This window comes from Equus quagga, chromosome 2 (assembly GCF_021613505.1).
Source record: "Equus quagga isolate Etosha38 chromosome 2, UCLA_HA_Equagga_1.0, whole genome shotgun sequence".
Taxonomy (NCBI): Eukaryota; Metazoa; Chordata; class Mammalia; order Perissodactyla; family Equidae; genus Equus; species Equus quagga.
The window spans coordinates 13,974,611-13,990,384 of record NC_060268.1 but is presented as its reverse complement, the minus strand read 5'-3'; the positions used below and the strand labels follow the sequence as shown (position 1 = coordinate 13,990,384).

Below are 15,774 nucleotides of genomic sequence, written 5' to 3'. Positions count from 1 at the left end.
GGAGGCGTGGGTGGATGGAGAGGCGGCCGTCCTGTACTGCCTTATCTGTTTGTCACAACCGAGAAATCCCAAGTGCCATGTAGGGAGAGAGTAAGAGATAGGAGCTTAGGTCTGGGTTGAGAATTAGGCCTCAAACCAGGCTGCCCAGAAGCTTCTTTGAGTAGACTTTTAACCAGAATCTCAGCCTCAGTATTGTTAAAGGAGTTAAAATTTCAGTACTACTCATTAACTTATTTATTTAGCACCCCTGCTACCAAGCACTTATGATCTGCCAGGAGCTGTAGGCTAAAGGGTATAGCAGTGAAGGATACACACTCTGCCTACTCGCATGTTGCTAACCGCCTAGGTTGGGAAGGTGATGCAGAATAAATTCCAAGTGTAGTACCTGTTTTAAAGAAGTTCTGGGTGCTGTGGGAGTATATAAAAAGAAAATTGCTGTTAAAACAGGCTGTGAGGAACAAGAGGCGCAGATTTACATACAGTCTGGTTAACCATAAAATGTGTTGTAATAAAATGTTAATTATTAACATTGCATCTCATAATTTCTTGGTGTTGGGAAACTGTCTTTTCAGACCTTTGGAGTTTGTTAAAATGGAATTTGTATAATTGACAGTGAAAATTTTCTTACTTCAAGGTTTACTTTTGTCTAGCGAAAAATGAAATGTTTGCAAAATTCAGAGAATAATTTTCATTTATAATTGTTGGAAATCTTGTACAAAATTATTTTATGGTTGGTTTTACCCATCAATACTTCCCTTAACTGACTCCCTCTTCTCTCCCTGCAAGTAGAGGTTGGAACACATCATAGATTGTCTTTCACAGATTTTTTTACTTGCCAGTCTGGTTCCTTAAGATGAAGCATTGACAAACTATAGCCTATGGGCCAGGTCCCTCCAGCCACTGGTTTATATAAAGTTTTATTGGAACATGGTAAATTCATTATGTATTGTCCATCGCTGCTTTCGCAGGGTTCAGTAGTTGTGGCAGAGGCTGTATGGCCCACAAAGCCTAAAATATTTAGTATCTGGCCTTTCCAGAAAAAGTTCGCTCACTCCTGCTTAAGATGATAAACCTAAAACTTGGGTTTTACTGTATTAAATGTTAATATCAAGCTTTTTAAAGAAAGCCCTTAAATAAAAATCTTCATATAAAGTGTGATGACAGAGCAAATAAAATGCCATTTTTAATTACATATTATGTATAGAGACTATTACTCAAAGTTCCATTTATACTTAACTATCTTTGGTATTGGAATGAAAAACGTGAATCATGTTTCAGCCTTCCCCTTTGTAGATTTTTTTTTAACCTTTTGGAAAGAATACAGCCAGGAGTCAGAGTTAATGGGAGAGTAGCTAAGTTTATACTAGTTATTATGACCCAGCCAGAATATTTTGATTTATTAAAGTTGCCTAAGGAAGATAAAGTAGTTGAGCCAATGAGAGACACCCCTTCTCCTTTGCCTGTGTCTTAGAAAATAAAAATTAGGCCAATCAGAGATTGCTAGAGGGAGCAATGAGAAGCTGCTTCTGCTCTGATGGGAGTGGGTGGGGGTAGAATGGGGTGTGGTTATGAACTGTGAGAGGTCTTAGTTCTATGCACTGACTGGGACTGTTGCTTTGGCATCAGATCCATCCAGTTAGTAGGATGACTGGAGATCTAATCCAGCTCCTCTGACTTTCCCTTGTCTATAAAGGAGTCCAAAAAGGCATGGTCCAGAAGGAGACATTGATGTCAGGACAACCATAAACCCAATCTTACATCAAGGGGAAAAATGAGATGGGGCTGGAATGGATCACCGTGCCTAGGGACTGGGGGTGAAAGAAAGGTGGCTTAGGGTGACCATTTTTTGTCCATTTTGTTTATGGACACAATGAATGGCTGGTCTTCCTTTATTAAGGGCTGGGATTTGTTTGGAGCCTCAGGACAGGCTAGGGAGAATTATGGTTTTTGTTTTTTCAGGTTAATCCATAGATAGTCCGTGTTGTCAGGTTTTCATGATCTCAGTTCATGTATAGCTTAAGTTCACATATAGTTTAATCAGCAAGTCAGTTATAGTTGCTGTCAGTGATATCCATGTGTGTCATGGAAAAAATGCATTGTTCTTTGGGTTGGATATGCCTGCATTCAAATCTTGGCAAATGACTAAACTTACCTTTGGGAAATGAAGGACAGAGAAGAACCTTATATCTTTTCTAAGAAGGCCCTTAGAGGATTAAGAGGAAACAATGCATAAAAATAAAGTTACTTATACTTGCATAACTGGGCAATTCTAGTCCACTATTTTTGTCAGTACAATCCCATCCCTGCAAATGCAGTTCAAAGACCTTTTCTAGTGGTTGAATAGTAGTCATGGGTTTGAATTACGTTTGGTCATATCAACAAGTGTGAGAATATTGACAGAGGACAAAATTTTTAAACTCTGGACTACACTAGAGAATCCCACTGACATGGCCTCTAATCATGGCAGTCCTATAGTCCTGTATCATTTTGCTTTGGTTTAGTTTTAAAATTGTACCAGTAATACATGAACATAGTCTCATCACAAAAACAAAACGAAACAAAACAATGAAATACAAAAAGAATAGAGCCCCCTTGACCACTCCCTTTCCTGTACCTCCTCCCCTGTCTTCGTTCACATCCCCAGGGGAAACCACTGTTGCCAGATTTTTCTTCAGAGTTACTTGCACCGTGCCTTTTGGAAATCTTCTAGTACAAAGATGCAGTAAAGGCTTTCTCAGGAGTTGAAACTTGAGGCAAGAGGAGAGGGAAAAGCTCTTCATCCTCTCCCACGATGTGCATTTACTGCGAGTTTGGAACATGGCTGTACCTATGTATGAGGTAAAATTAGGATTTCCCTAGGAGTGAAATTTGGATGTAGTTAGAATTCCATAGATTAGGATAGTTGTAAAATTTGTAAAATCTTTTTACTATCAGGAAAATTCTGTTGTCACCTATATATTACTGGCTAAGAAATCTGGAAGTTCAAAGAAAAAACACTGATGGCCTGCTTTCCAGATCTGGTTTACAAATGAGTTTTATTTGCCCTGCACAGTGCTTTACAATTTTTTTCTTTCTTTCTTTTTTTTTTTTTTTGAGGAAGATTAGCCCTGAGCTAACTACTGCCAATCCTCCTCTTTTTGCTGAGGAAGACTGGCCCTGAGGTAACATCCGTGCCCATCTTCCCCTACTTTATACATGGGACGCCTACCACAGCATGGCTTTTGCCAAGCGGTGCCATGTCCACACCCAGAATCCGAACCAGCGAACCCCGGGCCACCGAGAAGCAGAACATGCACACTTAACTGCTGCGCCACCGGGCCGGCACCTACCATTTTTTTCGTTTTAAATGTCTTTAGTTGGGGCATGCTTTCTCCAAAGGGTACCCCCTTCCACCTATAGCTTTGCTCATTTTTGGTACCTGCTTGACACTAAGAGACTTTTATATTTGGAACTCCTGTTTTGAGAAAAGGAGAGGTTCAGAGTTAAGGTGAACTGTTTTGGTTTTGCTCACACATGGCTAAGCTCAAATCCAAAGACTTAGGAGAATTCCCTAATATAAACTATTATTTTGTTTTACAGGTCTAGCATATGTATTTGTGCATCTATATGATTTTCCTTTGATATTATACATTAATCCTTCCATAATTAGCATTATTCTGTAAAATAATTGATGTCTAACATGTCTTCACATATTATACAGCTTTGAAATTGCTGTGACCTGCAGTGTAGTGCTTGATTTCTTAGCTGTTGACATAAACAAAAAGTTTAATTGGTTAAGTTCTATTTTTTAACCCCAGTAGTAAGTATGCAGATGTTTGCTTTATTATTCATTAAACTCTTCCTATATGCTGTTGATACTCTTGTGTGTGTATGATCTGTTTTATTTTTTAAAAAACTGTTTAAGAATTGGCTTATGTTTCTTTATTTCCTAAAATAAAGCAACCAAAAATTTTTTTTTGTCATGTGAAAGATTAATCTCACTTGAAATTCTCATTTTCTTAATTTATTATTGACATTAGGTGAGTAATGAAAGAGGCTTTGAAAATGTAGAACTGGGAGTCATAGGAAAAAAGAAGAAAGTCCCAAGGAGAGTCATCCACTTTGTTAGTGGTGAAACCATGGAAGAATACAGCACAGATGAAGATGAAGTCGATGGCCTGGAGAAGAAAGATGTTCTGCCTACTGTTGATCCGGTAGGTTTGATACTGGTGATCCTTTTTTCAACCGGTTTTGTTTTGGTTGGGTTGTTTCTCCTTAAATATTGAATGGAAGAGGCTTTTTGAGGTTTAAGTCAACTATATTCTGATTATAAAATTATGCATTATGATTTTGGTAGAAAATAATATTTTTACACAATATTGCTGAAAATATTTCCTGTGTTCCAGTAGCTTGAAATAGTTTGTTTTTCAGTGTCAGAGTTCTTTGTCAGTGTGGATATGTTTCTTTAAGATTTATCTTACTAAGTGGAGTGATTGGATTTCAGTCTCTTTTAATTAAGGGTTGTGCTACCATGATAGTTTCCAGCTAAAACTTAGGTGTTGTCACTTCTTTTTATATTGTCTCAGGTTTTGATTAGAAGATAGGAATGTACGGTTCTTAACTTTATGTGATTTACCAGCTAAATTTAAGGATTTCTAAATCATAAAAGACGTGGCTATAAAAACTGGACAGCCACATGCACAAGAATGAAGGTAGACCATTATCTCACACCACACACAAAAATAAACTCAAAGTGGATCAAAGACTTGAAGATAAGTCCTGAAACCATAAAGCTCCTGGAAGATAAGATAATGGTACACTCTGACATAAAACTTAAAAGGATCTTTTCGAATACCATGTCTTCTCAGACAATGGAAACAAAAGAAAAAATAAACAAGTGGGAATTCATTAGGCTAAAGAGCTTCTGCAAGGCAAAAGAAACTAGGATCATAACCAAAAGACAACCCACCAATTGGGGGAAAAGTTTTGCAAGTCATATATCCTATAAAGGGTTAATCTCTGTAATATATAAGGAACTCATACAACTGAACAACAAAAAGAAACAAACAGCCCGATCAAAAAATGGGTGGGGGGGGCTGGCCTTGTGGCCAAGTGGTTAAGTTCGCGTGCTCCGCTGCAGGTGGCCCAGTGTTGCGTTGGTTCGAATCCTGGGCGTGGACATGGCACTGCTCATCACACCACTCTGAGGCGGCATCCCACATACCACAACTAGAAGGACCCACAACGAAGAATATACAACTACATACCGGGGGGCTTTGGGGAGAAAAAGGAAAAAATAAAATCTTTAAAAAAAAAAAAATGGGGGGGCTCGCCCCGTGGCCGAGTGGTTATGTTCGCGCGCTCCGCTGCAGGCGGCCCAGTGTTTCGTTGGTTCGAATCCTGGGCGCGGACATGGCACTGCTCATCAAGCCGCACTGAGGCAGCGTCCCACATGCCACAACTAGAAGGACCCACAACGAAGAATATACAACTATGTACTGGGGGGCTTTGGGGAGAAAAAGGAAAAATAAAATCTTTAAAAAAAAAAAAAATGGGCAGGGGATATGAACAGACATTTTTCCAAAGAAGATATATAGATGGCCAATAAACACATGAAAAGATGTTCATCATCACTAATCATCAGGGAAATGCAAATCAAAACTACACTAAGATACCACCTTATGCCTGTTAAAATAGCTATAATCACTAAGAATAAAAATAACAAATGTTGGAGAGGGTGTGGAGAGAAGGGGAATCCTCATACACTGCTGGTGGGAATGCAGACTGGTGCAGCCACTATGGAAAGCAGTATGGAGATTCCTCAGAAAACTAAAAATAGACCTACCATATGACCCAGCTTTCCCACTACTGGGTATCTACCCAAACAACTTGAAATCAACAATCCAAAGTAACATATGCACCCCTATGTTCATTGCAGCACTATTCACAATAGCCAAGACATGGGAACTATCCTAGTGCCCATTGACTGATGATTGGATATAGAAGATGTAGAATAATATATACGATGGAATATTACTCAGACAGGAAAAAAAAGGCAAATTCATCCCTTTTGCAACACATGGAAAGACCTAGAGGGAATTATGCTTAGCGAAATAAGCCAGACTGAGAAAGACAAACACCAGATGATTTCACTCATATGTGGGAATATAAACAAGCACATGGACAAAGAAAACAGTTTAGTGGTTACCAGGGGAAGGACGGTGCGGGGTGGGCACAGGGTGTGAAGGGGAGCACCTATGTGGTGACAGACAAGAAATAATATACAACTGAAATTTCTCGATGACGTAAACTATTATGAACTCAAATAAAAAAAAATTATAAGACTATCTGGGGCCGGCCCCGTGGCGCAGCACTTAAGTGCACATGTTCCACTTTGGCAGCCTGGGGTCTGCCGGTTCGGATCTCGGAGTGGACATGGCACCACTCATCAAGCCATGCTGTGGCAGGTGTCCGACATATATATATAAAAAAGTAGAGGAAGATGGGCACGGATGTTAGCTCAGGGCTAGTCTTCCTCAGCAAAAAGAGGAGGATTGGCAGGTGTTAGCTCAGGGCTGATCTTCCTCAAAAAAAAAAAAACTGTATAGTTTGTTTATTTATTATTTATTTTATTATTTATTTATTTATTAGTGGAGAAGATTGTCCCTGAGTTAACATCTGTTGCCAGTCTTCCTCTTTTTGGTTGAGGAAGATTGTCCCTGAGCTAACATCTGCGCCAGTCTTCTTCTGTTTTGTATGTTGGATGCCACCGTAGCATGGCTTGATGAGCGATGTGTACATCCATGCCTGGCATCCGAACCTGCAAACCCAGGCTGACAAAGCAGAGCATGTGAACTTAACCACTATGCCATGGGGTTGGCCCCTATATGTTTTTTAAAAACGAGTGTTGCCCTTATAAGTAGTCGTTTTGACAGTTCAGTTGATCAAATATTTTCACTTTCTAACAGGTACTATTTTAGGTGCTGGTGGTACAGCAATGGGCAATATAAATTTCTGCTCATATATGCTAGTGGTCAGACAGGCAGTAAACAAATACCATAATTATCAGACTATGAAAAGTGCTATGAGGAAAATGAAGTAGCAGGATAGAGAATTATTAATTTATATTTGAGTTTTAAAATGTTAGATTACTAGTTTTTCATCAGATTTGATTCTAACTATAGGTTATTAAAAAAATCAGATCCAGATTCTCTACTAGAGAAAATATTCAAAGAATTGTGCAATATAGTCTAAAGGCAATTCTAAAAGCGTGCAGAATATTGCAGAGGTGTTTCATGCAGTGGAAGAATTGTTGAAATAAATCTTTGTCTTTTAAATTACTTTGAAGGGGTTAGTTCTTATGTGTCTGTATAAATTTGTGTATATAAGCATGTTTTTAAAAGTTATTGTCTCAAAAGTTGCCCTCTAATTACACAGAAACTAATAATAAAGGCTTGCAAAGAAAAAATACATCCTTCCTACTTTCCTAAAAATTTACTCCTTCTTTAAAGTTTTATTGAGATACAGTTCACCTAGCATACAATTCACCAATTTAAAGTTTACAGTTTGGTGGTTTTTAGTATATTCACTGAAATGGATAACCATTACCACAGTCAATTTTCGTATTTTTGCAACACCTCGAAAGGAAACTTAGTACCCTCTAGTTATCACTCCCTATCTTCCAACCCCCAGCCCCTGACAACCGCTAATCTACTTTCTTTCTATAAATTTCCCTATTATGGACATTTTATATGGAAGAACTCATATGTGATCTTTTGTGATTGGTTTCTTTCACTTAGCATAATGTTTTGAAGGTTCGTGCATGTTATAGCGAGTGTCACAACTTCATTCCTTCTTTGATATGCCACATTTGTCAGTTTGTGGGCATTTGGGTTTCCACCTTTTGGCTGTTAGGAATAATGCTGCTGTGAACATTTATTTACAGGTTTTTGTGTGGATGTATGTTGTCATTTCTCTTGGGTATGTACCTACAAGTGGAATTACCAGGTCATATACTAACTCTATATTTAATCCTTTGACGAACTGCCAACCTATTTTCTGAAATGGGTGCACCATTTAAATTCCTGACAGCATTATATGAGGGTTCTCATTTCTCCACATCCTCATCAATACTTATCTTTTTTTATTCTAGCCATCCTAGTGGGTATGAAGTAGTATCTCATTGTGGTTTTGATTTGCATTTCCCTGATGACCAATGATATTGACTGTCTTTTCATGTGTGTATTGGCCATTTGTATATCATCCTTAGAGAAATGTCTATTCAGATCCTTTGCCCATTTTTAAATTGGGTTATTTATATTTTTATTATTGAATTGGAAAAGTTCTTTGTGTATTCTGGATAGAAGTCCTTTATCAAATAGATGACTTGCAAGTATTTTCTTCCATTCTGTGAGTTGTCTTTCACTTTCTTGATAATGCCCTCTGAAGTACAGAAGTTTTTAACTTTGATGAAAATCCAAATTATCTATTTCTTGTTGTTGTTGCTTGTGCTTTTAATGTCATATCCAAAAATCCTTTGCCAAATCTGAGGTCATGAAGATTTATCTCTATGTTTTCTTTTAAGTTTTATAGTTTTAGCTCTTATGTTTAGATCTTTGATCTATTTTGGGTTAATTTTTGTATATGGTGTGAGGTAAGGGTCCAACTTTTTTCTTTTGCATGTAGTTTTCCATTTGTCCCATTGGATGATTTTGGCACCCTTGTTAAAAATCATTTGACCATAGGACATGGTTTTATTTCTAGATGCTTAGTTCTACTCCATTGATGTATGTATGTCTGTCCCTATGCCAGTACGACACTGTCTTGATTATTGTTACTTTGTAGTAAATTTTGAAATTGAGAAATGTAAGTTCTACTTTAGTCTTTTTTAAGATTGTTTTGGCTATTCTGGGCCCCTTGCAATTTCACATGAAATTTAGAATCAGCTTGTCAGTTTCTGCAAAGAAGCCAGCTGGGGGCTTTGTTGAATCTGTAGATAAATTTGGAAGTATTGCCACCTTAATGATAAGTCTTTTGATTCATGAATCTTTTAATTTATTTAGCTCTTCTTTAATTTCTTTCTTTAATGTTTTGTGGTTTTCAGAGTGTAACTTTTGCATTTCTTTTTAAAATTTATTTCTAAATGTTTTATTGTTTTTGATGCTATTGTAAATGGAATTGTTTTCTTAATTTTATTTTCAGATTGTACATTGCTAGTATATAGAATTACAATTGCCTTTTATGTGTTGATCTTGTATTCTGCAGTCTTGCTGAGCTTTTTTATTCTAAGAATTTTTTAGTGGCTTTCTTAGGATTTTCTATATGCAAAATCATGTCTTGTGCAAATAGAGGTGGTTTTATTCTTCTCTTCCAATCTGGATGCGTTTTATTTCATTTTGTTGCCTAATTACCCTAGCTAGAACCTCCATTACAATGTTAAGTAGAAGTGGTAAGAGTGGACATTTTGTCATGTTCTAAATCTCAGAGGAAAACTGTTCAGCCTTTTACCATTAAATATGATGTAGCTGTGGGTAGTCTGTAGATGCCCTTTATCAGTTTGAAGAACTTACCTTCTCTTCTTAGGTTGAGTTTTTTGTTTTTTTTTTTATCATGATGGGGGTATTGGATTTTATCAAATGCTTTTTCTGCATCAGTTGAGATGATTATGTGGTTTTGTTCTTTATTCTATTGATATGGTGACATTATTTGATTTTTGAATGTTAAGCCAACCTTGCATTCCTAGGATAAAACCCACTTGATAATGGTATATAATTCTTTTTATATGTTGTTGGATTTGGTTTGCTAGTATTTTGTTGAAGATTTTTGCATCTATATTCATAAGAAATATAGGTCTGTAGTTTTGTTGTGATGTCTCTGTCTGGTTTAGATACCAGAGTAATACTGACCTCATAAAATGAATTGGGAACTGTTCCTCCTCCTCCTGTTTTTTTGAGAGAGTTTGTGAAGAATTGCTATAATTCTTCTTTAAATGTTTGGTAGACTTCAGCTCTGAAGCTTCCTGGGCTTTTCTTTGTGTGTAGCATTTTGATTACTCATGATCTCTTTCTTTCTTGAGCCAAGTTTCAGTAGTTTTGTGTCTTTCTAGAAATTTGTCCATTTCATATGTTATATAATTTACTGGCATGTAATTGTTCATGATATTCCTTTATAATCCTTTTTATTTTCTTTTTCATTTCTGATTCTAGTAATTTGGGTCTTTTTTTTTTTTTTTTTTTTTTGGTTACTCTTGCTAAAGGTTTGTCAATTTTGTTGATCTTTTTCAAGAACTAACTTTGGGTTTCATTGATTTTTCTCTGTTGGTTTTCTTTTCTCCATTTCATTAATCTCCACTCTAGTCTTTATTATTTCCTTCCTTTTATTGCTTTGGGTCTACTTTGCACGTCTTTTTCCAGTGTGGAAAGTTAGGTTATCTTCCTTCTTTCTTAATTAGCTATGAATTTCCCTTTAAGCACTGCTTTAGTTGCATCTCATAAGTTTTTGTATGTTACATCTTCCTTTTCCTTCATCTCAAAGTATTTTCTCTTTTCCCTCTTAATTTTTCTTTGACCTATTGGTTATTTAAGAGTTTGCTATTTATTTTATACACATTTGTGAGTTTCCCATGTTTTTTTTTCAGTTATTGATTTCTAACTTCATTGTTGTTAGAGAACATACTTTATATTATTTCTACCCTTTAAATTTATTGAGGATTGTTTTGTGGCTTGGCAGATGGTCTGTCTTGGAGAATCTTCCATATGTACTTGAAAAGAATGTGTATTTTGTTGTTGGGTAGAGTATTCTATAGATGTCTGTTAGGTCTGGTTGGTTTATAGTGGTGTTCAAGTCTTCTATTTCCTTGTTGATCTTCTGCCTATTTGTCCTATTCATTATTGAAAATGGGGTATTGAAGTCTCCCACTATTATTGTTGAATTGTCTATTCTCCCTTCATTTCTGTCAGTTTTTGTTCTGTTGAACCACCCTATTGAATTTTTCATTTTAGTTATTGTACTTTTCGTCTCCAGGATTTCCATTTGGTTTTATTTTTTAATTTCTCTTTATTGATATTCTCTGTTTGATGCAATGTTGTCCTCATACTTTCCTTACTTCCTTAATTATGGTTTCCTTTGTTCTTTGAACATACTTATAAAGGCCACTTTGAAGTTTTTTTCTGTTAAATCCAACTCTGGTCACTCTCACAAGTAGTTATTATTGCCTGCTTTTCCCCCCCATGTACAAGTCATACTTTCTTGTTTCTTTGCATGTCTTGTAGCTGTTTTTTGAAAACTGGACATTTTAGATAGTATGTTGTAGCAACTCTGGGTACGGCCCACTGCCTTTCACACTCCCCACAGGGTCTTGATATTGTTATTTGCTTATTTATTTATTTAGTGACAGTTGGATTATTTTAGTGAAGTCTCTTTCCTCCCCACCCGCTGTTCTTTGCTAGAAACTAGCTGGCTTTTAGTTTAGCCTGTACCTTCATAGAATCTAAAAATGTCCTCCCAATTACCTTTACCACAATCTCCACTGATTTGGAGAGCACTCTAGGCTTGGGCTTTTTTGCCTCTGTTGCAAATTAAATCATTTCATTTGGGAATAGATCAGGGGCTATCTGTTTTGTGGCCTACTTTTCCCCCTAGGCGAAATCTCTTACCCAGAACTCTGAAGTTGGGGGGTAGGGACACTGGTGCATTTCTCTCTGAGTGGCACTCTACTTGAGGAGCTGAGCACTCAGTGGAAGTGGGGAGCAGTATCCTTAGGTCTTCTTGAAATGCCTCTCTGGCAAGGAACCACTGCCTTATGAACTAGGGTAAGGGTGATCAGTGCCCCAGCATTCTCAGTGGTACTGTGCCAAAGGTAGAGCCTCCATTCCTGAGTTGGGGCTGGTGGAAGAAGGGAGCCCTCGCCTGTCAACTGCACTCACCTGGAACTTAGTCTCAGTAATAGGTAGCTTAGAAATGCTGATTGATGTCCTCTTCCTCCCAGGAAGAAAGCCATCTGAGTGGAAGCCGGGAGTAGAGGGAGCCCAGTGTTTTTGGCTGTACCAGTCTGGAGTTGAGTTTTTACCTCACTCTTGTGGGAAGACAATGGGAAGGAGTGATCTTGGTTCAATTACCACAGACTTTTCTTATCAAATTTTCATATATTTTCTTGAATAGGTGTTTCTTCATGCGTCATATGCCCTTAGGACCATTTCCAGAGGCTTTAAATATTTATTTTTAATAATTTTCACCAGTTTCACTGGGAAGTGAGTCCACAAAATTCCTCACACTCTTATGCTAGAAGTTCATGGCTACTCTTAATGTCTTTAATTACCTTGTATATAGTGTGTTCCATTAGAATTTATTTGAATTCTTAGGTGTAAACTAACAGGTCCCTAGGTGATAAGAAACCTCTCTCTATTTCCGTCACTGGTAGGCAATGTGAGTAGTCAGAAGCTTGGTGTTAGTTCTGGCTCAGTCCTGTCGTAATCACTTTTTGACAAAGACTTGACTCCCATTGTGTTTCAGGTTCCATGACTATACAAAAAAGGTAACATTTGCCCCATATACATTGAGTTGTTTTTGAAGATTAAATGAGATTGTATGAAAACTCATTGAAAAATGACTTAGAACGATGTACACGTAATGTAAGGTAGTATTAGTTAACAAAACAAATATAGTAGGTAGCACAAGAAATCTTACTCAAGAGGTCATTTTAGAACTCCATTGGTATTTGAAAACCCTGACTAATTTTTAAGTTTTCTCAATGGTTCTTACTCAAGGTTTATTTTAAAGATTTTATTTATTTTTTTTCCTTTTTCTCCCCAAAGCCCCTCGGTACATAGTTGTATATTCTTAGTTGTGGGTCCTTCTAGTTGTGGCATGTGGGACGCCGCCTCAGTGTGGCTTGATGAGCGGTACCATGTCCTCGCCCAGGATTCGAATTGATGAAACACTGGGCTGCCTGCAGTGGAGCGCTCGAACTTAACCACTCAGCCATGGGGCCAGCCCCTCAAGATTTATTTTAGAGTTTAGGAAATTAGTTTGATGACTGTGTTCCTGAAATAGCCATTCTGAAGTTTTAAAGTTATATTTTCCTTGGTAGTAGTTCATATCTTCTAGAGTTCAGAGATTTTCAGGAAAATAGGAGCTATTATATATTAATATAATATAACATAATGTAATATATTATACATATGTAATATACCGCTAGTAGGAAACTTATAAACTCAGCCTGAAGCTGAGAGCTGACATTTTACTTCTAAATAAAATTTTCACAAAAAAATCTAGTACAATTCATGAAGAATTTATAATGAGCAAATAGGACTATCCCTGTTGACTAAGTTAAGCAAGACAAAACAATAGCAATTACTTAAATCCTTTTCTAAATGAGATACAATTCATTTTTTTGACATTTTTCATTGCTGCCTGGACTGCAGATGTCTTCATTTGGCTTATTTTTTTGCATGCACATGTTCATGTTAGTCTGTCCCTATTTTTTGTTTAATGCAGTAGTTTAATATAGACTTCTGGTCATAAAACAAACTTGCAAATAGTTCCCCAGCCCCCCAAATAACAAGTATTTTTTGGAGGGAAATTTTAACATTAATAGTTTAAAAACACTATAGTTTAATTCAGCTACTTAGGGAATTTGTCCACCAAATCTTTTTTTTTGGCCAGAATTAACTTCCTTTGACATGTCCATTTCAAAAAGGATTTTTAAAGCTTACAGTCGACCAAGACTCCCACCTGTATGGCTTTTTCAGGCAAAATAAGCACATCTTAAATGCCATTAGAAAGCTGCCACCTAGGGCCGGCCCGGTGGTGTAGCGGTTAAGTGTGCATGTTCCGCGTTGGCAGCCCGGGGTTCACTGGTTCGGATCCTGGGTGCGGACATGGCACTGCTTGGCAAGCCATGCTGTGGCAGGCGTCCTGCATATAAAGTGGAGGAAGATGGGCATGGACGTTAGCTCAGGGCCAGTCTTCCTCAGCAGAAAGAGGAGGATTACCAGATGTTAGCTCAGGGCTAATCTTCCTCAAAAAAAAAATTAAAAAAAAAAAAGAAAGCTGCCACCTGAATATTTAACTTGTTTTTTTTGTCTTCAACAGACAGAATTTAATTACACATTGGATTTCAAGAAACATACCTATAAAATCTCTTTTCCCCTCTTAAACTTCTTTCACAATATCCATCTTTTTTTAAAAAACAATTGTGATAAGAACACTTAAGAGCTACCCTCTTAAATTTTTTTTTTTTAAGATTTTTTTTTTAATTTTTTCCTTTTTCTCCCCAAAGCCCCCTGGTACATAGTTGTATATTCTTCGTTGTGGGTCTTTCTAGTTGTGGCATGTGGGACGCTGCCTCAGCGTGGTTTGATGAGCAGTGTCATGTCCGCGCTCAGGATTCGAACCAACGAAACACTGGGCCGCCTGCAGCGGAGCGCGCGAACTTAACCACTCGGCCACGGGGCCAGCCCCTACCCTCTTAAATTTTTAAGTGTACAGTACAGTATTATTAACCATAGGCACACTGTGGTACAGCAGACTTCTAGAACTTAATCATCTTACCTAGCTGAAACTTTATACCCATTGAATAACAACTCCCCATTTCCCCCCTCCCCCCAGCCCCTGGCAACCACCATTTTACTCTCTGCTTCTATGTGTTGGATAATTTTAGATACTTCATATAAGTAGAATATGCAGTATTTATCCTTCTGTGACTGGCTTATTTAACTTAGCATAATGTCTTCAAGGTTCATCCATGTTGTTACATATGGCAGGATTCCCCGTTTTTTAGAGGCTGAATGATATTCCATTGTACGTACATGCTGCATTTTCTTTATCCATTCATTTGTCAATGGACATTTAGGTTGTTTCCACATCTTTGCTATTGTGAATAATGGTGCAGTGAACATGGGAGTGGAAATACCTTCTTGAGATACTGATTTCAGTTCTTTTGGATAAATGGCCAGAAGTGGGTTGGCTGGATCATATGATATTTCTAGTTTTAATTTTTTGAGGAAACTCCATACTGTTTTCTATAACAGCTGCTTCATTTTACATTCCTACCAACAGTGTACAAGTGTTCCAATTTCTTTACATCCTTGCCAACTTGCTATCTTTTGTGTTTTTTTTTATAATAGCCATTTTAACAGGTGTTAATAACTGTAGACAGACCTGGCTTCACTTAATGTGAAGATCACTTTCCATTTTCTATTTGCTTCTAATGCATCATAAATCTGATAGAACAAAGGAATTTTTTTTTTTTTAAAGATTTTATTTTTTCCTTTTTCTCCCCAAAGCCCCCCGGTACATAGCTGTGTATTCTTCGTTGTGGGTTCCTCTAGTTGTGGCATGTGGGACGCTGCCTCAGCGTGGTCTGACGAGCAGTGCCATGTCCGCGCCCAGGATTCGAACCGACGAAACACTGGGCCGCCTACAGCGGAGCGCACGAACTTAACCACTCGGCCACGGGGCCAGCCCTAGAACAAAGGAATTTTGAAAAGATATTGTCCTATATTTACATATTAGATTTGTAAAACAGACCCAATTAAAAAAAAAACCCTGATATTTAAAATAAAGTTTTAAGAATAATACTTGAGGCATATGATACTTGAAAGAAAATAAGAAATGGAGACTTAGATCTTTTTACAATCTTATAGTAATTATTTCCCTTGGATTATAGCTTAGATGTGCTTTAAGAGTAAATGTGTTTCCTATAATTCCTTTAACCATTGATTTAGTTTCAATTAGGGTTCCTCAAATATGTGTATATGCGTGTATCTAAGTATATATATTTTAAAATTGTGTATA

At 37.2% G+C, this 15,774-nt stretch overlaps 1 protein-coding gene across 2 annotated transcripts in view; it reads left to right on the top strand.

The window, feature by feature from the left end:
* FAM177A1 (family with sequence similarity 177 member A1) overlaps positions 1-15,774 on the top strand; it is a 31,072-nt gene that overhangs the window by 7,093 nt on the left and 8,205 nt on the right. For both annotated transcript variants that reach the window (XM_046652911.1, XM_046652910.1), the window contains one exon: positions 4,020-4,193. In XM_046652911.1, coding sequence (XP_046508867.1) covers positions 4,020-4,193 — 174 coding nt within the window. The remainder of the gene's footprint in view (positions 1-4,019; positions 4,194-15,774) is intronic.